The 26,593-nt window shown below is 46.5% G+C and overlaps 1 protein-coding gene and 1 pseudogene across 1 annotated transcript; one reads left to right on the top strand and one right to left on the bottom strand.

The window, feature by feature from the left end:
* LOC113406748 overlaps positions 1-730 on the top strand; it is a 10,396-nt pseudogene extending 9,666 nt beyond the window's left edge.
* Positions 731-6,185: 5,455 nt separating this feature from the next.
* GLYATL3 (glycine-N-acyltransferase like 3) lies at positions 6,186-13,185 on the bottom strand. The gene is made up of 5 exons (XM_024212799.2): positions 13,108-13,185; positions 11,631-11,738; positions 10,817-10,943; positions 9,104-9,230; positions 6,186-6,612 (listed from the first exon to the last, which is right to left on the bottom strand). The coding sequence occupies exons 1-5, from the start codon at positions 13,183-13,185 to the stop codon at positions 6,186-6,188; spliced, it is 867 nt and encodes a 288-aa protein (XP_024068567.2).
* Positions 13,186-26,593: the final 13,408 nt, after the last annotated feature.

Genomic DNA, 26,593 nt, shown 5'->3' with positions numbered 1-26,593 from the left:
GGGCTTTGTCAAGCCTGACCTTAAAAACCTCAATGAAACCTGATGATCTGGCCCGTTATCTTTCTGAATGAAGCTCACAGTTTATGGTCAATTTGATATTTTTATTAGAGCTGGTAGAAAAATGCAATGGCTTTATTGTAAGGGTTTTATTTTTAATTGAGGGTTGGGATTTTTTCAATTTCATAGAAATTTCCAGGAAAAAACAGAGAAGCTGTGTCTTGATTTAAAAATCATTTTTGGTGAAAATTTTCTATTTTCAAAAACAGTTCTTAGTAAAAATGTTGGCTATTAGTAAAATATTTTAGTTTGTGGAAATTTTGCCGAAAATGGAATTTTTCCACAAATTAATTGTTGCCAACAAAATGCCCCCTCCCTTTTTTTGTTTTTGTTTTTGTTTGAAATCACAGTTCAGTGGAAAAGTTTTGACTGTTCTAATTTTTATTTTGTGATGATTTTTAGGGTACTTATATCATCCCCTTACTGGCCTCTGTGTTGTGTAATAAGACTCGGTGGGAGAAGCCTGGAGAATTCTATCCTCAGCATTTCCTCAGCACAGATGGAAAGTTTGTGAAGAATGAGGCATTCATGCCTTTTTCAGCAGGTAACTTCCCTTCAAGGACAGCAGTTTGCCTTCGTCTTGTATCTTCCCCCTTCTAAAGCACCATGTTGGATCTCAGTCTGCCCTTGCATTCAAGGAAGGGCTGGGAGAAACTCTCTCAATGCTGCTCTGCAGTTGGCTAGACCAGTGGTCTCCAAAGTGGGGTGCACAAGAGGATCTTTGGGGGTGCGTGGCAGGAAGAGCACTTTTTTTTTTCTTTGCTTCGTCAGGTGGGAGTCCGAGCGGTGGGTTTTTTTTGTTTTTGTTTTTTTTTCTTCGGCGCAGCAGGGGGTGTGTGCTCAACATTTTTTTACTGATGGGGTGTGCAATCAAAAAAGTTTGGAGACCACTGGGCTAGACAGATACATTCCAGAGCAATGCTAGATATTCCTTATCTCTGTGGGTTGAGTTTGCTACTTCCATTGCACTTCTAAACCCTGCTCAGTAAGAGACATAAAAGGACTAAATATGAAAATCACATTGCTTCCAGAGATGGACCAAAATCCAGAACCAGACACTCTGAAATTTTAGAGGCTGTGAACTCTGGACCCTGAGCCAAAGGAGAGCAGGAGATGGCTCGTGCCAAAACCTGTCATTGCCAATCCTTGAGCAAGTGAAAATGGTCCTTAGAGAGAATTCAGCGTGCTCCCTTCCGGCCTTTAGGCTGCTCAGGAGGTTCTGTCTGTCCCCTTGCATATGGGCACTAGCTTGCCTGGATGACCTTATGGTCTGGTGGACTGAGCAAGGTACTAGGAATGGGGAACTTTTGATTTCTAGTCCTTCCTTTGCCCATTACATCCCGTGTTTATTTTAACAATATCCTTTGTTCCCTGTTCCTTTAGCTGGAGGGAGTATTTATAAAGAGCCCCCCTCCTGCACACACACATACACACACACACAAACACACACACGTCTTCTCTGATAGTCAATTAAATGGTATTGCAGATGGTAATAACTACTTTTGGGGGGGAAAGAGAAGAAACCATTAATACATTACAATTCAAATGCTTTAAGTAAGGTTTATTTTAACAATATCCTTTGTTCCCTGTTCCTTTAGCTGGAGGGAGTATTTAAAAAGAGCCCCCCTCCTGCGCGCACACACACACCTCTTCTCTGATAGTCAATTAAACGGTATTGCAGATGGTAATATTTTTGGGGGGGAAAGAGAAGAAATCAGTTGAGATGGGCTGAAGCTGTTGTTGCTCTTATTAAAGTCCAACCCCATTTTAGAGACGACAAAACAAGACATACACACAAAAAGGGGGAGAAAAGAACAGCAAGGAGAGAAAATGCAGCTTCTGTTTCTGGTGTTGACTCCCACTTGCAACCTTCCTGCTGGAGAACCACAAACTCAGCAGATGATTTTATCAGCCAGTGAGAGACCTGGCAAACTTGTATCCGTATTGGGCGATTTAGGGCATTGCTTTCAGCTGTCTTTTTCTGGTCATAGGCTTACAGCAGTGTTGTAAAATATACAGTCTTGGCTGACTATAGACTGCTGTTAGACAGAAGGAAAAGGGGGCAGGGGGAGAGGAAAAATACAATAGGGAAGGTGGAGAACACAGTGGCCCCAGGGAAACAAGATCTCATATCTCAGGTGATGTTTGGAATTTAGCCAGAGGTATCATCAGGATCCTGCTTTCTGGCTTGGTCGGGTCAGGACATTTCCCAGGATTAGGGCAAAGAAGGCACCAGGGTGTCAGGGTAGATGCTGGAGTCCCAGGAGATGGTTGGGGTGGCAGCTATGATGGCAAAGCTCATTCCTTCTCTTTCTCTTGTCTTTCAGTCAAGAAGCGTACTCCTCTGTCCATCTCTTCTCCCCCTCCCCCCATGTCTTTACTTTTTTTAAGAATTCCAAAAGGGAGTGGTGTGTGGAATAGCCCATCCCCTCATTATTTTGTCCACCAATTAGGCCTAATTGCCAACACATCAGTTTTGGTTCATTGATTTCTGGTCCCATGCTTGTTTACCAGGCATAATCTTAACACAGTCCTTGAGTTATATCCCTAGGCCTCTTCGTTTGGACTAATTCAGTCTTTCTGAATTCTGTCTCCCTCTTGCACCTTTTCCCATCAACATTTATTGGTATAGGTTGTGATGGGTGTTCACCTCACACTTTTCCTGAAGGGGTTAATGCAGGCTAAGAAGGGGGCCAATTAACCAGACAAGCCACACTTGAGGGGAACCAGGTGGTTTAAGGAATCCCCTGACTGATTGAGGGAGCCTAGCTGAGGAGGGAGGAGGTAGGCTGGGTTTATAAAGGCAGGAAGCCCCTAGTAGAAGGGGTGGTAGGGAAATAGACTGCAGCCACTTCCTGGGGCAGGGAGGTGTGTTTGAAGGCTATAAAATTAAAATAGTTTAGAGTTACTCCCTGGGAGAAGGAAGTTATGAGGCTGGTGAGCCCAGAGAAGTGGAAGAGCCAGAAGGTAAGGAAAGGCATCAAGGTTCAGAAGGGTGCAGACCTCGGCTGCTGATTAGAGGATCCTTGAGTAAAAATCTGGAGTAGTGGGTGGGCCTGGGTTCCCCTGCTAGCCAGTGGGGAAGTGGCACTAGTTGGGCAGTGAATGGGAAGGCTGCCTGAGACCATTTGTTAGAAAAGACTTTGATACCCCAGAACAGGGAAAGATGCATAGTGACCTGGGCAGAGGCCAAGTCACAAAGAAGCACTTGCAGTCACATGGACTGGGAGAGAGAGGGGTAGTAGGGTGTGAAGCAAGCAGCAGAAGGGAGCATCAGCCCTGGAAAGAGCTAATCCCCAGAGAGAGCAGGAGATGGTGCCCCAGCAGTGAGTGGACCTTGTGACAAGGTTATTGTGTCACTAGGAACTTGTATCCACTTTTCCACAGTCAGGCTCACAAGTAAGGTAAATCTGTAGGCCCAATTATTACAACGCTCCAAAGCATTTTACAAACTGAAACCACTGAAATGCAACTTCTTTGGGGTGGAGGGTGGCAGCTAGTATGCAGAAGACAGCACCATTGTGGGAAGAGGGGAAACTTTGGGAAAATACACTAGGACAAATCCCTTCTCCTGCAGAAAGTGTAATGAGGTTTCTTGGTTTTTTTTGATGACTACATGCAGAACCACTCATTACCTTCAAGAGAAAGTACTTGAGAGATCGGGCCCTAAATTGGACAATACAGCACAGACTTCCAGCACATAACACACTGGGTGACCAGATGGAAGTGACATCTCAAAATTATCTTTGTATTCATGCTGGCATTGTGCGCAGATAAAATGTCTTTTAAAGAAGGACTCATGTTAGCTTGTTGCTGATGAGCATTCACTTGAATGTAACAACATCTGAAAGAACCACAAGCCATTTCTTTTGCATTACAGGAGAGAGATCTTTGCAGCACCTGAGAACTGCTCTTTTGTTTAACATTCAGCATATTTTTATCTGTGATGTCTCTTTGGGGATGTAGTTAAATCAGATGTGTCCCAAATATACAAAGGGAGGCTGCTAACATAAGCATTGTGTTTAATATACCACTCAATTTTCCCAGTGTGTTGTTGCTAAATTTGTTGATCTGTTGTAGGCCCAACACATGAGGTCACGTTCCTAGGTACTGTGAACATCCCCATGGGCTTTGTTAACAAAGGAAACTGTGCCATTCGTTGCTTGATCATTAGCTGGTTTGAAACGACGAGCGTGACAGTCATGGATCTGCTATGTGTTAATCTATGAATAGTGATATAACCTAGTTATTGAGAGACTGTATAATTTATGTTGGGGTAGTGGAATGTTTACTATACACCATAATGTTTGAATGCAATAGAACAAAGAGCAAAGCAATACAGTGGCTTCCCAGATAAGAACACCTAGGCCTTGGCTACACTTGCGAGTTACAGCGCAATAAAGCAGCCCTGGGCGCACTAGCTCACTCCCCGTCCACACTGGCAAGGCACGTAGAGCGCTCTGACTCCGCAGCTACAGCGCTGCTGGTATTCCACCTCGGCGAGTAGAATAACGTTTGCTGCACCCCCGCTGGAGCACCGCGGCGCCAGTATGAACGAGGTGTTGTGTTACTTGTGGCACCTTAGAGACTAACAAATTTATTTGAGCATAAGCTTTCGTGGGCTACAGCCCACTTCACCGGCTGCATAGAATGGAACATATAGTAAGGAGATATACATACGCATACAGAGACCATGAAAAGGTGGGAGTTTCCCTACCAACTCTAAGAGGCTAATTAAGAGAAAAAACTTTTGCAGTGATAATCAAGATAGCCCATTTCAGACAGTTTGACAAGAAGGTGTGAGAATATAACATGAGGAAATAGATTCAGTGTGTGTAATGGCTCAGCCATTCCCAGTCTCTATTCAAACCTAAATTGATGGTATCTAATTTGCATATTAATTCAAGTTCAGCAGTTTCCTGTTGGAGTCTGTTTTTGAAGCTTTTCTGTTGCAAAATTGCCACCTTTAAGTCTGTTACTGAGTGACCAGAGAGATTGAAGTGTTCTCCTACTGGTTTTTGAATGTTATGATTCCTGATGTGAGATTTGTGTCCATTTATTCTTTTGCGTAGAGACTGTCCGGTCTGGCCAATGTATAGCAGCAGGGGCAGCAGACCACGCTAGCTGTTCCTGTATGTACCTGGGCTCCACACACCCCCGACCCCACCCCCTGGCTGCTGTGACTATCCTGCTATTGTTAGTCGAGCTACCTTTGATCTAGCTAGATTGAAGCTAGCTCAGGCATGTCTACAGGAGATGCAGTCACGCCTCTTAAGTTCAGTGCAGGCATATCCATAGTGCCTTGATCCCTGGACTGTCCAGAGAATATCATGGAGCTCTGACAGGGAGGAGAGACGCTGACACACACAGCGGTTTTGCAGAAGAGTCTATAGGAAGTTTATCTTCCATGTGGAGTCTGTAGTAAGACTGTTAACCACCTGGTGAGCTAGAGAGGCATGTAGTGTGCCTTATTACTAAAGACCACTTTTCTCTGAAATGCTTTGGTTCTAAATAATACTTTGCTTGAAGGAGGCTGTTTGGTTGCTGATTACCACTGTCATTTCCCCAGAGGGAACAGAACTGTAGGGTCTGGACATGTCTGCCGAGGTGATCATGGTTGATACACAGGGGACTGCAAGCCGGGGCCTGGTCTGAAAGTGGGAAAATTATGTGATTCCGCCCCAAGAGACAGCCCAGGGCCTGAGATCTAGATGAGGTGCACTTGAAGAGGCCAGGAGGGGTCAGAGGTCTGGTTTGTCCAGTAAATGTGGGTAGGTCTGATAAAAGATATAAGCTTGCCTATCTTGTCTCTCTGAGTATACAAGACAGTTCGCTAAGCTAAAGGAATTGTCCTTTTAATAAGAGGGAATACAGTGGAGATGTCAGTTACAGATGAATTGCAATAACCAAATGCTAGACTTAAATCCGTTCTTATCTTTCTTTGATTTGCTGAACTGAGATACCGTGAACAGTTACTAGGGTATATTAGATTCAGAGATTTTTAAAGCCAGAAGAGGGATTATTATGATCATCTAGTCTGATTTCCCATATAACACAGGCTGTAATATTTCACCTAGTTACAGTGGAGGAGATACTCAGGAGATCAATAACTTATACCGGTGCTTAGACTATAGGTCAGGGCTGGCTAAAAACCGGAAAGGAGTGTGGATGAGTCTGAAAAATCGGCAGGGCAGAAATTGACAGTTCATGCTTTTGAACAATGTTATAGCTGGTATGTTCTCCTCCAGGATGTTACCCTGAACTGGAAAGCCCTGGCTATGTAACTTCTTAGCTAACATGGTGGCAACAAGACGGTTATAACCTTTCCTGCGGTGCTCAGGAAGGGTATAAGTGTGAATCAAGGTGGCAAACTGATCTGTCAGACTCCAGGAGACAGGGTGCCCGTTGTCATCTAGCACGCAGAGGCTGGGGAAGCAGCAAACGAGGTTGGCAATGTACCTCTGGCATTGCTCGTTGCCTCCCCGTGACCAGGTTTCATTCAGCAGGCTGGCATGAGAGACATCAAGGTAAGCCAGTCTCGGTGCAGGATCCATCCTGGGAGAAGGTATAGGAAATGCATTAGGCAGAATACTTCATCCCTAAGCCATCTTTCCCCATTCAATGACTTTCCTGTTCCACTTCAGAAAAGGGAACGAAAGATTGCTAGGCCAGGCTAGAGATTTGAGGATTAGTGCCACTGCTGTATGGAGAGTCTAGATGTGAGGTCCAGCCCTTATCTGCCAGGTGCCCAGGGATGAGTTATGTCTGAGTCCTGGGAGTAAGCTCATAATACAGAGGTGAGCAAACTGTGGCTCTCGGGCCACATTCGGGCCACAGGACCATCCTGCCTGGCCCTTGCACTCCCGGCCGGGGAGGCTAGCCCCCACCCCCTCCCCGGCTGTCCCCCCTCCCCCACTGTACAGGGAGACTTTGGCAAACCGGTAAAGTGCTTGAAACCACTATGGCTTATTGTTAAAGACAGCCTAGTCAGCAAGCTGTAAAGTGGCCATGTAGCAATCTCAGCTTGACCAAGGCAGGAGGGGAGGGGGTTTTGGGTGCCACAGAAAGGGCAGCTTGACCCCGCGTCCTTCCTGATAAGAATTGTGTTGAAGTTGCTGATACATGCGTTTTAAAAGAGTAGGCTATGCCCCAGGAATGTCTATTGAGGTCTCAAGGCTGCAGACGCTGGAAAAACCCACACCTGGTTAATCAATAATCAGAAGGAACCTCTTGCTTGAAACTGCTTACTTGACAAGGTTTCTTTAAGGGACATGTCATTCTATTACTAATGTATAAAGAAGGGGACTCGTTTGGGGACTCTTCGGGACTGGTCTCTCCCTCTGGATGCAACTTGTGTTCCCCACCGGCAGATGGGCTGCCACTGTGCCACTCGAGAGCCACACTCAGCTTTGGTAATTTTCAAGGGTTGGGGGTGTTTTACTAATCTGTTGCGGACGTGTGTAAGTGCTTGAGTCTAAGTAAAGTTTAGCTTTAAGTGAAAGCACTCTTGTGTTGTCCTGTTTGTGCCAGCCATCTGTCCGTCGGACGGCTGTGTCTCCCCTGATTTATTTCCTGACACCACCTCGCACAGAGTAAAAGTTACCAAGAGCTTTGGGTTGAAAGAGCCCCGGGTAACACCACAGCCTCAGCTCACCGTGCCGCCAGCGAGCTCCTGCCAGACAGTGAGAGCTGCCAGCCTGCCCCGTGCTCTAGACTGCGCAGCAGCGTGGCTGGCTCCAGGCAGTGCGGCTCCCAGTCCTGGTGCTCTGAGCGGCATGGTAAGGGAGTGAGGAGTGGGGGGGTTGGATAAGGGACAGAAGGATCCAGGGGGCAGTCAGGGGACAGGGAGCAGGGGGGGTTGGATGGGGGTGGAGTCCCGGGGGGGGCGGTTAGGGGTGAGGAATCATGAGAGGGGGCGGTCAGGGGAAAAGGAGCAGGGGGTATTGGATGGGTCGGTGGTTCTTAGGGGGACAGTCAGGGGGCGGGATGTGGGATAGGGCGGATAGAGGGCAGGGGGCCAGGCTGTTTGGGGATGCACAGCCTTCCCTACCCGGCCCTCCATACAGTTTTGGGCCAAAAAGTTTGCCCACCCCTGTAGTAATATGTGCACATGCTGTTTTAAATGGTTTTAACTGTAGCAGTTCTTAGTACAAGAAATGCTTGTTGGACTGCACCACCCACGATCCTTTAGAGGGAGTTGAGGACCTGATTTGGAGAGTGAAAAATAAATCATGGTTACCAACACACCTCAAGGTCTCTGCCTTTCCTTAAAAATTAGTAAGACCCTTAAAAATATATACAGTGCTTCTCACTTCCTGGCATTGCCTCCTCACTCCCAGGCTCTTCCTCAGTCAGCCAGAGTTTGTCCCAATGACCTACCAGTCTGGCTATTATTTCAGTGTGGCCTAGTAGATAGAGAATTTGACTAGGACTGAGGAGAGCTGGGTTCTATTCCCAGCTCTGTCACTGGCCTGCTGGGGATCCTTGGTCAAGTCACTCCACTTCTCTGTGCCTCAGTTTCCACAATTTGAAGCTCTTTAAGACAGGGGTCTCAAAGTCACCGCCCGAGGGCCATCTGCAGCCCAAGAATCTCCCCACTGCAGCCCGTGGAGGAGAGATGCATGCAGGTACGCTGCAGGCAACGTCTGTTACAGGCACCACCCCCCACAGCTCCCGTTGGCTGGGGGAGAGGGACATCTCTAGTCGCCAGGCAGAGTCAACCATGGAGGCAGCATCATTTTTTTTCCATAACGAATATAAACAAGTCAAAATACCAAACACAACTATCTGATGCACACCTTGCTGCAATCCTGAAGGTTTCAACTGCTCAGTCACTGAGGCCAAATGTCAACAAACTGACGTTTTCTTTTCTGAACACCATCTTCAGTGACATTATTGGCCCGCTGGGAGGATTTGAGAACTGGCACTGGCCCTAAGGTAAACTGAGTTTGAGACCCCCACTTTAAGATCTACTAATTAAAAGTGCTAGATATGAGCTAAGTATTATCATATTTATGGAAAATAGGAAGGATGCGATTGGACATACTGAGTTCTGACGTCTGGCAGCATGTCAGGGTCTGGGAGGATAAACATCTGGAAAGAGGATCGTTTCACATTGACTTGTTTAGACATAGCAACAGTGTTGGATGCTTCATATAATCCATCCTGGAGCCCTGTGTAGACACAGATAAATAGTGACTCATTTAAAAAACAAAATACACATGGAAATAAATAAAAAGAACAAAGCTTGGATTCACTATGGAGCTGTTTGCACATCTGAAATCTTCAAAACCCTCAGCTTTACTGCATGTTTCTTTCTTCCCCATTCAATACAATCTCCATAATTTCATATGTTAACAGGGCCGCCCAGAGGATTCAGGGGGCCTGGGGTCTTCGGCGGTGGGGGGCCCCTGCCGCCGAATTGCCGCCGAAGACCCGGTGCTTCGGCAGCAGGTCCCGGGGTGGGAGGACCCCCCGCCACGGTCTTCAGGGCACTTTGGAGATGCGTCCCAGAGCGGAAGGACCCCCCCCATCGCGGGTCTTCGGGGCACTTCGGCGGCGGATCCCGGGGCGGAAGGACCCCTCCCCCCGCCGCCGAAGACCCGGAGCGGAAGAAGCTCCGGGGGCCCAGGCCCCACAAGAGTTTTCCGGGGTCCCCGGAGCGAGTGAAGGACCCCACTCCAGGGGTCCCGAAAAACTCTCATGGGGGCCCCCGCGAGGCCCAGGGCCTGGGGCAAATTGCCCCACTTGCGCCCCCCTCTGGGCGGCCCTGTATGTTAAAGCCAGAAGGAGCCATTATGATCATCTACTCTGACCTCCTACACGATGCAGGCCTGAGAACCTCACCCAGTAATTTCTACATCAAGCCTGTAACCTCTGTTCGACAGAGAGCACATCTTTTAAAAAGACATCCAGTCTTGATTTAAGGATTTCAAGTGGTGAAGAATCTACTATATTTCTAGGTAAGTTGTTCCAGAGATTAATTACCCTCACTCTTAAAAATGTGCACCTTCTTCCTAGTCTGAATTTATCTAGCTCAGGGATCAGCAACCTTTGGCATGTGGCTCGCCAGAGTAAGCACCCTGGTGGGCTGGGACGATTTGTTTACCTGCCACGACCGCAGGTTCGGCCAATCGCGACTCCCACTAGCCGCAGTTCGCCGTCCCAGGCCAATGGGCGCTGCGGGAAGCGGTGCGGGCCGAGGGATGTGCTGGCCGTGGCTTCCTGCAGCCCCCATTGGCCTGGAGCGGCAAACCACAGCCAGTGGGAGCTGCGATCGACCGAACCTGCGGACACGGCCGTTAAACCTGCCCGGCCCACCAGGGGGCTTACCCTGGCGAGCCGCGTGCCAAAGGTTGCCAATCCCTGATCTAGCTTCAGCTTCCAACTATTGGATCTCATTACCCCCTTCTACTAGATTAACCAGCTGTCTATGATCAACAGTCCTGTTAATGAGCTGGATGTTCTCTAGGGATCCTTGCCTTTAACAGAGAGCAGACTGAAATCAAAATACACTTACTGCAGCAAGGAAATTGGACCTCTATAACTGAGAGCAGAACTTGGCCCAATGATGAAGAATGATACAGCGTGGGTGAAATTCAAAAACCAGGAGGGCTGTGTCCAACTGCCACCTCTTTCCTGAATCCTGCATTTCACGTTATTATAAGAAATCTTTAGCCAATATACAATGGCAGGGTCTATTCCCCATCAGAATGTTTTATACCACCCAGGTAGCCTGTTTGATAAAGTTGGACTTTACCTTGTATCTGAAAGATCTGTTCCCAGTTGATGGTATCTGTGTTGGCCAGTAGCTCCTGGTAAGCCTGTAGGTCCTTGTAGAAAACTGCATAGGCATTGGTGTAATGGTCAAGGTCATCCATCTCATCCTGGATAGAAAAGGCATGGAATAGTTAAGAAAAATTCCTTCCTTTTTCCTGTGTCTTGGAAACCAAAGCTCACAGAGATCCATGGCCAGAGATCCAAGGAACCGCTGGATCTTCAGGAGTTCCCTGATTAGGATATTCTTCTTTGGCACTTTCCACAGTGTATCTCAACACCAGGCATCAGAATAGAATCTATTCCTTACTCTCCCCAACCCCACAGTAACTAACAGCTGTGATGGAGGTGGACCCTCATCTTTCCAAGGCAGTCACTAAGCGAAGAGAAACCTGGGCCTAGCAGCAGTTTCCTGAAGCTTTTGGCCATTTTAATATTCTAAAAGCCTTTCCCCCAGCTGCTTCTGGACCCTTTGTCTTGTAGTGATTGGCCCAAACCAGCACTGCATAAGCAAGAGTGATTCTTGTTGAAGTCAACGAGCATTGTGTCGGCTTCCACTGGGGATGAATTTGGCCTGATACATTTACGCCTGCAGTTGCCACTAATAAGGAACAGGTGGGTTCCCAGGAATCAGCCAAGTCACCTACTCTGCAGGGTATTAGAGAGTGCAAGTCTTGCTACTCCCTTCCCACTCCACGTTGACACCAGCCGAGAAGCTAAAGGAAAGGATTCAATCACAACAGGATCCATAGTCTATTTGCTCTTCTGGAGCTCAGATTAAAAATGTTTTGATCTACCTCCATCTGCCGCCTGGTAATGACAACTTTGAAATCTGGCCACGAATCCACCACCACTTCCATCCTGAAGGGATTGCCTCTATTGATATTCAGCACTGCTCCATAAACCTGCCAGATAATGTAACGTGTTCTTGTATATGAAATAGAGATTATAAGTTGTTTTGTGCTTTAGAATAAGTTGTACTTTATGCCTTTACATTTGGTTAAGGTATTTGACCATGTATTGGATATGGAGTCTGAAATTCAAAATGGCGTGCCTGCCAAACAGCTCAACTCCACCTTTGTTTAGCTTCTTACTAAAGTTTTCGTGCCCTTTGTAACTCTGACGGAAAAGGCAGGTAACGGTCAGCCCAATACTGGTTCAAACAGGTTCCAGCAGGGGAGCTGCCAGTTTTACCTCAAAACTTTGGCGCGCTTGTGCCTATATAAACTCTGAGCACCCACTGCCTCGTTGCTGTCTGTCCTAGAGGCAGCCACGGAACCGTTGTATTTTCATGGCTACGTGGACCAGAAGACCAGCATCTGAAGACATCAGCGTTAAGAACTATGACTGTGCTACCAATCTCTGAACCTCACATTGTTTTCAGAGAAAGGTACAGCAGTCCTGTTGATCACTCACCCTCGGGTGATCACAGAGCCAGGCCTCTCTTTAGCATCAGTAAATCCTATTGATCTCCCACTAAACAGCGATTGAGACCCAGGGTCTATCAGTTGGCCGTGACAACGGTGTTGTACCATCTACTGTCTATCGACACTTAGAAATGGTGCGGTATCTGGGATATTTTGTTTTAGCTTTATTTGTTTATTGCCAGGGTATCTATTTGGTTGGGCCTGGGTTTTAAACCCAAACTGTCAAACCACATCTCACTGTTTCTGTTTTAAATAAAAGCTGGCATCTGTTTGCTTTATTCTTTTCTCTTCTTTATCCATTTGCATCACGGGATAGGGAGTTACACTATCTTTCCCTTCTACCCCCCCCCCCCCATCCCCAGTGATAGATAGATACCGGATAAGGATCCAAGATCCTGCTGATTAGCTGCAAGGTATAGCTCGCCTATACCGTCCTCACCATTATAGTTAACGTTGCATGGTTAACATTAAGAACCAGAGAGACCATTTTGAGGCTTGCTATTGTGATGCCTGCCACCTTGGCTGACACATATGAGACTGAACCATGGACTCCCAGAGCTAAAAGCACAAATCCCAAGAGCTGGAGCTGAAGAATCAGGCTCCCCAACAGATCTGTGTCCTATGTTGATCAGACACAGAGGGAGGTGCATTAGACACACGCTGACTAGTGGGTTATGCTGTCATATTGGTAAACCCACTGCTATCAGATACAGGTTCCTTGATAGTCAGTTGTAGTAGCAAAGAAGCTTCTCTCCCCCTCACCCCCCACCTGCTCTGCTTCCATCTTGCCCGACATTCTGATTCCCCGAAGGAGACAGCACAGAAAGGAACAGATCAGATCTATTACCTTGCGTGATTCCGGGAAGTTCTGCATTAACATTTTCTCCAGCATCTGCAGTTTCATGGAACATTTCAGCACCAGCATCTTCCCAAAGCATCTGGCAATGGCCTGGGTGGGAACAGATAGACATATATAAGGATACATATGGATAAGACATATGTGAGAGGAGTGCCCAGGCTTGGGACTTCAGCCCTGAAGCTTCTGCTGGGGCTCGGGGTGGGGGTGTCAATGTGTCATTTGTTTTCAAGTGTCTGGTGGGCATATATGGCAAATTGAATGCACTAAATCCAGCACTTCAAGATAAGAATACAAATATACTAGATATGAAAGGGAAAATCTGGGAGTCATAAAGAAGCTTTGTCTTTGGAGATACCCCACTGAAAAGGGAGATGCTGAGATGTTTCTAGTGTTGTCAGACTTTTAAAAAGAACAGAGTGAAAGGGATCAAAATGCTACTAAAGACCAAGATTTGTCTGCATTGTATTCCCATTATTATGGATATTTTCCTGGTGTTTAACATGATCTCCCCATACCTAGTGGATTCTTGATAAGTTAACACCATTCCAACCTTAAGTATGACTCAACAACATCTCATAGAATTGTCAAGTGATCACCATGCTGAAGACCAAGTTTCATATCTAAAATACCAGGAATTCTAGATTTCTGTTAAAGAAGAGGATGAAGAACTCAGTGATGAAGCTATGAAAGTGCTGCTTCCATTCACTTCAAGTTATCTCTGTCTGGGTTTTCAGCAATGATTTCTGTGAAAATTAAGCACAAAAGTATTTAAACTTGGAAAATTACTTACATCTGCAGCTATCAGAAATTCAGCCAAACATTGTGCAACTATGCAATTTGTCAAGTATCAGAGGGGTAGCCGTGTTAGTCTGGATCTGTAAAAAGCGACAGAATCCTGTGGCACCTTATAGACTAACAGATGTATTGGAGCATAAGCTTTCGTGGGTGAATACCCACTTCGTCAGACGCATGTAGTGGAAATTTCCAGAGGCAGGTATAAATATGCAGACAAGAATCAGTCTAGAGATAATTAGGTTAGTTCAGTCAGGGAGGATGAGATCCTCTTCTAGGAGTTGAGGTGTGAACACCAAGGGAGGAGAAACTGCTTTTGTAGTTGGCTAGCCATTCACAGTCTTTGTTTAATCGTGAGCTGATGGTGTCAAATTTGCAAATGAACTGGAAGCTCAGCAGTTTCTCTGAAGTCTAGTCCTGAAGTGTGTTGTGGTTGTTTGTTTGTTTGTTTGTTTGTTTTTTGTTTTGCTGCTGTAGGATGGCTACCTTTAAATCTGCTATTGTGTGTCCAGGGAGGTTGAAGTGTTCTCCTACAGGTTTTTGTATATTGCCATTCCTAATATCTGACTTGTGTCCATTTATCCTTTTACGTAGGGACTGTCCAGTTTGGCCCATGTACATAGCAGAGAGACATTGCTGGCACATGATGGCATATATTACATTGGTGGACGTGCAGATGAATGAACCGGTGATGTTGTGGCTGATCTGGTTAGGTCCTGTGATGGTGTCGCTGGTGTAGATATGTGGGCAGAGTTGTCATCGAGGTTTATTGCATGGATTGGTTCTTGAGTTAGAGTTACTATGGTGCGGTGTGTGGTTGCTGGTGAGAATATGCTTAAGGTTGGCGGGTTGTCTGTGGGCGAGGACTGGCCTGCCTCCCAAGGCCTGTGAAAGCGAGGGATCGTTGTCCAGGATGGGCTGTAGATCACTGATGATGCGTTGGAGAGGTTTTAGCTGAGGGCTGTAGGCGATGGTCAGTGGAGATCTGTTTTCTTTCTTAGGCTTGGCTTGCAGCAGGAGGCTTCTGGGTACACGTCTGGCTCTGTTGATTTGTTTCCTTATTTCCTTGTGCGGGTATCGTAGTTTTGAGAGTGCTTGGTGAAGACAGGGCTTTGGAGCAGAGCCCGGAGCTGGAGCACGGAGCAACTCCGGAGCAGTGGAGCTGCAGATTTTTGCCTGGAGCTGGAGCGGAGCCAGAGCACAGCTCCAAAGCCCTGGGTGAAAATCTTGTAGGTGTTGGTCTCTGTCTGAGGGGTTGGGCAAATGCGGTTGTACCTCAGCGCTTGGCTGTAGATGATGGATCGTGTGGTGTGTCCTGCACGTCCACCAATGTAATATACGCCATCACGTAATATACCCCCCGACCTATCTCCTGAATGCGGAGCTTCTAGACAGGCAGAGCTCGGTCTTTGCCCCCCTCGTCCCTGGGGTCCTCTGTGATGACAGTTCCTGTCCTTTGCCATCTTCCCTCCCATAGCTCCCCGGGGGCCCGACATCCAGTCCCTGACATGGCTTCTTGTCTTTCCTCCCAGACCGCTGCTGGCCAGACACTGGGCAGCATCTCTCGTTTCCCGCCAGGACCAAGGTGCTTCTCCAGAGTAGGGCGCGGGAGCCTGGAATCCACCACTGAACACCAGCCCTGGCAGTGGGACCAGCGGTGGCCAGTTCCCTCCCCTGGGAGGGATGGCCCCAGGGTCCCTAGCTGCCCCGGCAGCCCACCCCTCTCCATGGAGTCCGGAAAGTCCCCTTGCTGCGTCCCCAGCAAAACTATGTAATCTTTGAACAAGTCAGAAGGGGGAGCCCATAAAAGTAGCAAGGGAGCCCATCCCCCTAATCCTCCCTGTAATTCACCATTGATGGAGCATGGCTGTTACATGCTCAGAGAGAAATCTGGCACCAGTACCTGGCGGGGTTTCCCCCGCCCTGCCCAGCGCTGCTACCGGGGTTGGGTCACAAGGGCTTCCCCCACCCTGCCCACCCATCAGTCAGGGCTCTGGGCTTCCGCCACCCAGCAGCAGATTTTTTTCCAAGGCCCCCCATTGGCTGGGATCCCCGGGCATGGGCCCCATTGGCCCAGTGGCTAATCCACCACTGCCTGAGCGCGCCACACACTCGCTCTTCCCCCCCAGTGCCTCCTGCAGGCTGTAGAACAGCTGATTGCAAAGGGTGGGAGGCGCTGAGAAAAAGGGGGGAGCTGATAGGGAGGCTGCCGGTGGGTGCTCAGCACCCACCATTTTTTCCCCATGCCCTATGGGGGAGTTGGCACCTATGGTCATGCTGGTGGGGGAGTGGCACTAGACGTGAAAGAAAGCAGAGTCAAATGTGGTAAAAATCTTAAATGAAACAAACTATACCATAAAATCTCTATGGATAGAAATTCCATGCTTGAATAATCAGAGCATAGCAGTAGGAATGTACTACCAACCACCTGACCCAGATGGTGATGGTAAAATGCGCTGGGAGATTAGAGAGGCTATAAAAATAGAAAACTTAAAAATAAGAGGGGATTTCAGCTATCCCCATATTGACTAGTGTCCTGGGTACATGTCACTTCAGGACGAGATACAGTGAGTGTGTTTCTAGGTACCATAAATGACTTTTTCTTGGAGATTTAGATTTCTTCTTGATTTAGTCCTAAGTGAGTAATTGTGACCATACATTTCAGGGATCGGCAACATTTGGCACGTGGCCCGCCAGGGTAGGCACCCTGGTGGGCCGGGCCAGTTTGTTTACCTGCCACATCCGCAGGTTTGGCCGATCGCGGCTCCCACTGGCCGCGGTTCGCTGCTCCAGGCCAATGGGGGCTGTGGGAAGCCCCTTATGCTGGCAAGCGGCATGCCAAAGGTTGACAATCCCTGATATATTTAATTATATTACACTCCTTGTGAGGGGGAAACACCAAAAAAGCCCACCACCGTATCATTTAACTTCAGAAAGGGAACTACACAAAAATGAAGAAACTAGTTAAATGGAAATTAAAAGGTACAGTCACAAAAGTGAAATGCCTACAAGCTGCATGGAAACTTTTAAAAAGCACCATAATAGACACTCAAATTAAATGTATATCCACATTAAAAAAACATAGTAAGATGACCAAAAAAAGTGTGATCACGGCTGCGATGGGTTTCTCTCGGGGTGCCACCTGGAACTGGGGTACCACTGAGCCCCCCTGACCCACCAGCCTGGGCTCCCTTTACACTGTACTGCTATGACAGGCTGCCAAGCCCTCTCCAGGCTCCAGCCTACACTCACCAGCACACATACAGGTAGGGACACATTCAGATGCTCTGACCAGCTACTGCATGGGAAGGCTCCAGTTAGGATACTTCCCAGCTACTCAGGCATGCACCCCTCTGGAGTATAAATCCACATTAGACTGTCTTGCATTGCATAAGGAACGGTACAGCATAAGCTCATGAAATTCGCCCCCTCCCTCCACGTGGAGAGGAATATACAAAGGCTTTCTGCCCCGAGTTATGGCTTCCATACTCTGGTTTTAGATAAAGCAAAAACAAGTTTATTAACTACAAAAGATAGATTTAAAGTGATTATAAGGGGTAGCAAACAGATCAAAGCAGATTACCTAGCAAATAAACAAAAATGCAAATTGAACTTAATATACTACATAGATCGGATATGAATAGCAAATCCTCACCCTAAGTGATGATATAAGCAGGCTGCAGATTCCTAAGGGGCAAGCTGCACTGGCTTGCAGCTTAGAATCTCCAGGTGTTCCATTCACAGGCTAAAAATCCCTTTAGCCTGGATCCAGCACTTCCCCCAGTTCAGTCTTTGTTCCTCAGGTGTTTCCAGGAGTTTCTTTGGGTGGGGAGCCTGTGAAGAACCACAATGATGTGACTCCCCTGCCTTATATAGCTTTTGCATATGGCAGGAACACTTTGTTTCAAAGCTTGGTTCCCATGCCAGTCAGTGGAAAAATACTGACATCCCAAGATGGAGTCCAACACCAGGTGACATGGTCACATGTCCCTGTAGTGTCACAGCAGCCATTACTCGGAGGCTGTCTGTAGCATCCTCAGGAAGGCTCCCCAGAAGCAGCTTATCTCCCACCTAAGTCCTATTGTTCTCCCAATAGGCCATTGCACTGAATAGGCCCTTCCCCACCCACTGTCTAGAATGAAAACATCTTGTCTAGTGGGCATTGCCCAGGTGTAAGCACATTTGAAATACAGATACATAGTCAATATTTCTAACTTCAGATACAAAAATGATACACGCATACAAATAATCATTCAGCAAAACAACCTTTTGAATGACACCTCACATGACTTACCTTGCATAAAATACATTAGGATTATGTCAAAATCATATCGTAATATCACCGTGAAGAATATGGGGTGCAGTGTCACAATGGCTAAACACCAAAAATAAAAGAAGCAGTTGGAGGCAAAAAGGCATCCACTAAAAATTTTAAGTCAAATCCTACTGAGGAAAATAAAAAGGAGCATAAACTCTGGCAACTCGCATATAAAAGTATAATTAGGCAGGCCAAAAAAGAATTTGAAGAGCAGCTAGCCAAAGACAGAAAAACTAACAGCAAAAACAATTTTAAGTACCTCAGAAGCAGGAAGTCTGCCAAACAATCAGTGGAGCCACTGGACAATCGGGTTGCTAACTGAGCACTCAAGGAAGGTAAGGCCATTGCAGAGAAACTAAATGATTTTTTTGCATCAGTCTTCGCTGCAGGGGATGTGAGGGAGGTTCCCACGCCTGAGCCATTCTTTGTAGGTGATAAATCTAAGGAACTGTCCCAGATTGAGTTGTCATTCGAGAAGGTTTTGGAACAATTGGTAAATTAAACAGTAATAAGTCCCCAGAACCAGACAGTATTCACCCAAGAGTTCTGAAGGAACTCCAATCCGAAATTGCAGAACTACTAACTGGTATGTAACCTATCACTTAAATCAGCTTTAACGGATGCCTGCAGGCTAGCTAATGTGACACTGTGACAGGTTGGGTCACAGAGACCCCCTTGGGACTGTCACCTGATGTGCTGAGACTACGTGTGAGCCTGTTTTCTCTGCCAGTTTGCTAACAGTATGCAGATAGCAATATTTGTTAAAGTGGAGGTGTTTGGGCATTTAGCCACCAATGTCATGAGGCAGTGTGCCTTAGTTTCTCCTTCCACACAGCAGTGGAGGCCTGTTATGCTTTTGCTGCTGTGCCAAGCTTCCAGCCTGTTTACAGGTATAAGCTGAAAAGCAATGTGCTTGTGGGACTGTTTTGTCACCATCCCTAGCATGTACATACGTTTTCCCCAGTGTTATACATCTTTAAAGGGTTTACCATTAGTATTAACTTCTTTGTCTTGACCCACAGATGAAGTAGCAAAAGAGACAAGATTAACAGCAAATCTACGGCGGACAGGCTCTGTTCACACAATTTACCTTGTTCAGTGTCTATTGCATTTCCCAATTCCTTTGTATACCATGGTAGGAGTTTAGACACAGAGTCTCCTCTCTTTTTGGAGGAGGCTCTCAATTCAGGCATGTGTTTGAGGCTTTGACAAGGAAAGGGTGCACTGCAGCCATGCCTGCCCTCAGCCCCTCTCTCTGGGATTTCTTTGGGTTGGACCCCACCCCCTTGTGAAGCTTCCAAAATGCAAAGTTTTTCTTCCCCCAGCCTTGAAGAGACCTTGTTATCTTTTACAAGCGTAGCAGGAATAACATTCTTTAATGGAGTGCTTTGGATTGGTAAGATCCCCCTGGTCACTCCACTCTCTGTTCCCAACAGTCAGCTGGGTGGACTCTCCCCTCCAGGAGATCTGACCCCCAGTCTTTCCTTAAAACCTGATCCACAGGTGAGAGGTCTGGCATTTCAGATGCAGATTCTTCACTCTCCTCCTGGGGAAAAGCCTCCCTACAAAAGGTGGACAGACCCTCCTGACCCTCCTCACCTTCCATCAGGACTTCCCTCTCTGGGCTCCCCTCTGAGGCAGACACTCCTGTGTCCCCCAGAAGGGAAGATGACCCTGATCCAGCTGTAGGCTCACAGCTATCAGCTATGACAGACCCTTCACTGGCCAGCAAAATCCCCCACCTCTTTCACTCGGGTTGGGCTTGCTTCCAGCTACAGAGTCCTCGGGGTCTGTTCCCACTGCAGCAGTCGCCAGGACCCCAACTTCCATCTCTGGGGTGCATGTCTCTGTGCACCCCAGGGCAGGACCTGTCCCCTGCAGACCTGCAACTTCCTGGTAGTCAGCAGCTGGGAAGACCTCTCTGTTACAAGGTGGAAAATTCCCCTCCCCCTGGGAGATGATCACTGGACAGGAGCTGGCTCCATCCAGCCCCTCCAGCAGGGACTTGCCTTGAACCCCAGAGCTACAGGAACTGGTTACAACCGTCCCTGCTGCTACCGAGGAATTAAAGAGACACTCTGCTATTTCCCCAGCAGCACTTGTGACTTTACCCTCCCCTCTAGGGCTCTCAGACAAAATGGAGAGGCTCCCAGAGCCTTTCATATTCTCCCTCTTGTGGGCGGAAACCCCTTTGTTCTTCTGTGCAAAATCTCAGCAACAAGATGGAGTTTGTAGCCACCTGGGCAAGTCATTTGTCTATGAATGATTCAGCTTTTTGTAGGCCGACGCCATTGTTTACAGGTTAGTTTGAACGTTCCCAGGAAAGCTCAGATGTGGATTGGCATCTCCCAAATTCCATTGTCAGTTAAGTATTTCTTCATTGGGCACTTACTGAGAATAGTCCTTTCTCAACAAACTGACCAAATGCTTAACTGAGGCTACTTAGAATCAAACACATTGAGATACAAGTATATAGCCAATATTCATAACTTCTAATACAAAAATGATACACACATACAGACAGCATAATCATAACCAGCAACCTACAACCTTTCCATAGATACCCCACTTAATTGCCTCTGTACAAGACCTGGTGCAACCATAGGACTCTGGTTGCAACAATGGTCTATACGGTCACAGTTCATGTCAATAACATCACAGACAGCAATTTTTTTAAAAGGCTCTAGAGGCGATCCTGGCAATTACAGGCCGGTAAGCCTCACTTCAGTACCAGGCAAATTTGTTGAAACTACAGTAAAGAACAGAATTATCAGACCTACATGAGCACGATATGTTGGGGAAGCGTCAACATGTCTTTTATAATCATACCTTGCCAGTGTATTAGAATTCTTTGAGGGGGCAAACAAATGTGTGGACAAGGATGATCCGGTGGATATAGTGTACTTGAACTTTCACAAAGCCTTTGACAAGGTCTCTTACCAAATGCTCTTAAGCAAAGTACGCAGTCGTGGGATAAGAGGGAAGGTCCTTTCATGGATCAGTAACTGGTTAAAAGACAGGAAACAAAGGGTACAAATAAATGGTCTGTTTCCAGAATGAAGAGAGCTAAATAATGGTGTCCCCTATGGATCTGTACTGGGTCCAGTGCTGTTCAACATATTCATAAATGATCTGGAAAGGGGGTAAACAGTGAAGTGGCAAAATTTGCAGACAATGCAAAATTACCCAAGATAGCTAAATCCAAAGCAGACTGTGAAGAGTTACAAAGGGATCTCACAAAATTGACTGGGCAACGAACTGGCAGATAAAATTCAGTGTTGATAAATGCAAAGTAATGCACATTGGAAAACATAAGCCAAACCATACATACAAATGATGGGATCTAAATTAGGTGTTATCATTCAAGAAAGTAATCTTGGAGTCATTGGGGATAGTTCTCTGAAAACATCCACTCAATGTGCAGTGGCACTCAAAACTATTAAGAGACATTTGGAAAGGATAAATAATAAGAAAAATATCATAATGCCTGTCAAGGCTCCTTCCCCACTCTGAACTTTAGGGTACAGATGTGGGGGCCTGCATGAAAACTTCTAAGCTTAACTACCAGCTTAGATCTGGTCCGCTGCCACCACTCCCAATGTGCTAATTCCCTTCCCTGGGTAGCCTTGAGAGACTCTTCACCAATTCCCTGGTGAATACAGATCCAAACCCCTTGGATCTTAAAACAAGGAGAAATTAACCATTCCCCCCTCCTCTCTTCCACCAACTCCTGGTGGATCAAGATCCAACCCCCTTGGATCTAAAAACAAGGAAAATTAATCAGGTTCTTAAAAAGAAGGCTTTTAATTAAAGAAAAAGGTAAAAATCATCTCTGTAAAATCAGGATGGAAAATAACTTTACAGGGTAATCAAACTTAAAGAGCCCAGAGGACCCCTCTAGCCTTAGGTTCAAAGTTACAGCAAACAGAGGTAAACACCCTAGCAAAAGGTACATTTACAAGTTGAGAAAACAAAGATAAAACTAACAGGCTGTACTTACAAGTTTGAAATATGAGAGACTTGTTCAGAAAGATTTGGAGAGCCTGGATTGATGTCTGGTCCCTCTTAGTCCCAAGAGCGAACTCCCACCAAAACAAAGAGCACAAACAAAAGCCTTCTTCCCACCAAGATTTGAAAGTATCTTGTCCCCTTATTGGTCCTTTGGGTCAGGTGTCAGCCAGGTTACCTGAGCTTCTTAACCCTTTACAGGTAAAAGGATTTTGGAGTCTCTGGCCAGGAGGGATTTTATAGTATTGTACACAGGAGGGCTGTTGCCCTTCCCTTTATAGTTATGACAATGCCACTCTATAAATTCATGGGATGCCTACAGCTTGAATACTGTGTGACGTTCTGGTTACCCTATCTCAAAAAAAAAAAAAAAACCCACACATTAGAACTGGAAAAAGTACATAGAAGGGCAACAAAAATGAACCAGGGCCGGGTTCAATATCTAGGGGCTCCTTTCCATCGATACAACACAGAACTGGCTCGAGACGCACCCAGTACCTGGGAAAATTACACACCACCCCTGGGTGCCTCTGAGAGACAATACTTCCCCACTCACAAGCACAGAGTCTGAGTGTAGAAAAGAAACTTTTAATAAAAGGAGGGAAGTAACTCGGCATTAATTTGGGAAAACACCGCAAACAGGGTTCATAAACATAAACCATGAGCAAAAGACCCACCCCCAAGTAATTTGGGCAATGTCCTTATCCCCTCAGGTTCCTAAGTCCAGCAACCCAAAAGTCTCTTTAATGTGCCCATCCCTTCTCTGCACCCCACTCACAGTTGCTGTCCTTGGTCAGTGCAGACCCAGAGTTCAGAGGTTCATTTGCAGAGTTCACCTCCCACCCTGTGTGGAGGTAAGGAGACACCTTACTTGCTCCGCTGCTCAGGCACTCACCCACCGCCTCTCTCCACCAGCCGCCCTGCTTGGCTGCTTCCTGCCCCTCTCTGCCAGTCACCCTGATGGCTGCTCGCTGCGCCTCTCCACCTCCCCAGCCACTCGTTCACCAGCTGACTCTCAGTCACCTTCTGCTGCCACCTGCCTCTCTACTGTGACCTCTCCACATCAGCCTCTTAGTGATTTTCAGCTCTTTGGAGGCTAGGCAGAGACACTGCCTCCTCAAGTGATTTCAGCCCTCAGTGATTCTTTTTTAGCTTTTAGCAGTCTGGGCAGAAACAAAGTCCCACAACTGATTTCAGCTCTGAGTGAGCATTTAAAATAGCAAAAGAGGCTCCTAAGGAAGCCTCTTTAGTGCTTTCTTTGAGCAGTGGGGAGGAACAGGTCAAACCAGTCTAGAGAGAATCCACAATCTCCTGGCTAGAATATCTATCCCCACCCCCTCTCACTTTCACAGGGCTCTGGCATTCGAGTCCCTGGCTTAATGAGGTCCTTTCAGCTGAAGGTGACCCCCCTCATTTGGGACAGGTTCAGCACAGTCCTGCTTCCCTGTATTCCTACAATAATTACAACATTGGTAACAGCATTTCACTATCCCTGTGTTCAGTACTAAAGTGATTTGTAACCCAACACCAGCCAAAGTTGATTATTTTGAGCAAAACACTGCTCCATCTACTGGATATCTAAGCAGAGCAGGAGCAAACTGTATTTACATAAACACACCCAAAGTCTCTCCCCTTTCCAGCTAGCTTTCAGGGTAGCATTCATTCAGATCCCACATATCAGGAGAGATTAATAAGACTGGGACTTGTCAGCTTGGAAAAGAGATGACTAATGGGGGATATGACCGAGGTCTATTCCAATTAGATAAGTTCATGGCAGACAGGTCCATCAGTGGCTATTAGCCAAAATGGGCAGGGATGAAACCCTCTGACTGCCAGAAGCTCAGAGTGGACGACAGAGAATGGAGCACTCAGTGATTGCCTGTTCTGTTCATTCCCTCTGAAGCATTGTCAGAGGACAGGATATTGGACTAGATGAACCATTGGTCTGACCCAGTATAGCTGTTCTTATTACTTAAATCAGAGAATTGCAAGTCCAGTAATCGATAATAGCATTCCAAAAAGCCCTGGGAATCACCAATTTTTGTATGAGAATCATTTTGGGATTGGAATATTTTTCAATAAAGTGGATTTAGTGCTTGATTTGGGTGAAGAGAGGACAGATGTTGCAGCAGTTAGGGCATAAACCTGGGATTTCAGGAAGACCAGTTTTTAATTCCCTGTTCCACCACAGACTTCCTGTGTGACCTTGGGCAAGTCACTTACATCTGGTCTACACTAAAAAGTTTGGTTGACCCAGCTACATTGTTCAGGGCTGTGAAAAATCCACACCCCTGACTGACATCGTTAAGCCAAACTAACCTCTGGCGTAGACAGCTCTAGTTGAATGGAAGAATTCTTCCATTGAATCTAGTTACTACCTCTCAGGGAGGTGGATTACATTTACTGACAGGAGAACATCTCCCATCAGAACAGGTAGTGTCCACACTTGATGCTGTAGTGCTTTAAGTGTAGAGAAGCTCTTAGTCTCTGTGTGCCTCAGTTCCCCATCTGTAAAATGGGGATAATAGCCCTGTTCTACCTCACAGGGGTATTTTGAGGATAAACACAGTAAAGACTGAGGTGCTCACATACTATAATAATGGGGGCTATACAAGTACCCTAAATTAACAGCCCTGTAAAGAGGAGCTTTCTGTTATCCACAGAACAGGTACAACAGCTGCAGTGTAGGTGTCTCCACACCACCCTGCCAATGCATTTTTCCCCCAATATGGAAAGCTGCACATCTCAGGCCAAGAGGGCAGTTCAGGCTGTACACACAGTCAATCCTTGGCCTTGGGTCAGTAATAGGTTTTCACAGCACAACATACTGTGGCCATTCAGGACTTCATGGTACGGACAGTGACCTCAGGCCAATCTCCTCCAAAAGCCCACACACCCACACTACTTGGGCTGAAGGAGGAGCTTCTTTAGCAGAGCAGGCCAACATTCCATACGGCAAAGGAAAACACACCCAGTATGCAGTGCACTGCATGTGGCCTGCTAAGGCTACCAAAAGGAGCTAATTTAAGATGACACATTCTGTGACATGTATCCCCTAGGAACTGGATTGAAACCACAGGCTCATTTCACATAACCTGCTTTTGAAGAGCTGACGCTAATGGTGACAGAAAGGTCAGTGAAATGCACAATAATATTTCAATCAATCAATCTCTTTTGAACATCTAGGAATCTCTCAGCCCTTTCTGAGAGCCTTGCTGGAGCTAAGTCCCTTAAAACCCAGTGATTGAAACAAGCTACCTGCCTTCTAGTTTGCTTGTGTACATTTAAGTAACAGAGGTGTTGTTCTCAATGGCTTTGCTTTGATGGGGGAGAACAGACTAATTAGTCTATTATCAGAGGGGTAGCCGTGTTAGTCTGAATCTGTAAAAAGCAACAGAGGGTCCTGTGGCACCTTTAAGACTAACAGAAGTATTGGGAGCATAAGCTTCCCACTTCTTCAGATGCAAGACACTTGCATCTGAAGAAGTGAGGTTCTTACCCACGAAAGCTTATGCTCCCAATACTTCTGTTAGTCTTAAAGGTGCCACAGGACCCTCTGTTGCTAATTAGTCTATGTTACTAATGAAGTTCCTCTCAGGAAGATACATTTTCATGCTTCACTGCCCAGATTTTCGCTTCTGCTATAGTTCCTTGATGGCCCTGTTTAGGGTGACCAGATGTCCCGATTTTATAGGAACAGTCCTGATATTTGGGGCTTTTTCTTATATAGTCACCAATTCTCTCCCCCCCCGGTCCTGAATTTTCACACTTGCTATCTGGTCACCCTAGCCCTGTTATCTTGTGTGAAGGATTCACATTGTTATCAAAGCAGTTGTTAGTCTGCATGATTTGCTATGGGCAATAACTAGAACACATTTTTTCTGATGCTTTTTGGTTTTGCTAGTATCCATCAACCCATGGTCATATTTAGCTGATTTCCCAATAGGACCTACTCCAGTGGGTCTTAAATCACTTAGCTCAGGGGCTATTATTCTAAATATAATGGGTCAAATCCTACCTTCTGTGGGACTTTAGTTACTTCAGTGGACTGGTCAATGAGGAATTTGTCCCAGTCTCTTGCATTTTGTAACATGACATTCCCTCCCAACCTTGGTTTAAAATTCAAACACTTCTCTGTCCAATTCCCCATCAACAAGGGTGCACCTAACAAAAATCAACCTACATTTGGCACTAATTGGCCCTCTTGTTGGCCTTCTCAGAAGAGAAGCCAAGGGCCAAATGAGCTACAGCAGTGGCTCTCAACCTTTTCAGGCTACTGTATCCCTTTCAAGAGTCTGATTTGTCTTGTGTACCCCCAAGTTTCACCTCACTTAAAAACTTACAAAATCAGACATA

Source organism: Terrapene carolina, unplaced genomic scaffold, assembly GCF_002925995.2.
Source record: "Terrapene carolina triunguis isolate 2854851 unplaced genomic scaffold, T_m_triunguis-2.0 Scaffold42, whole genome shotgun sequence".
Lineage (NCBI taxonomy): Eukaryota > Metazoa > Chordata > Testudines > Emydidae > Terrapene > Terrapene triunguis.
The sequence above is the reverse complement of the archived record's forward strand: the minus strand, read 5'-3'. Positions and strand labels throughout refer to the sequence as shown.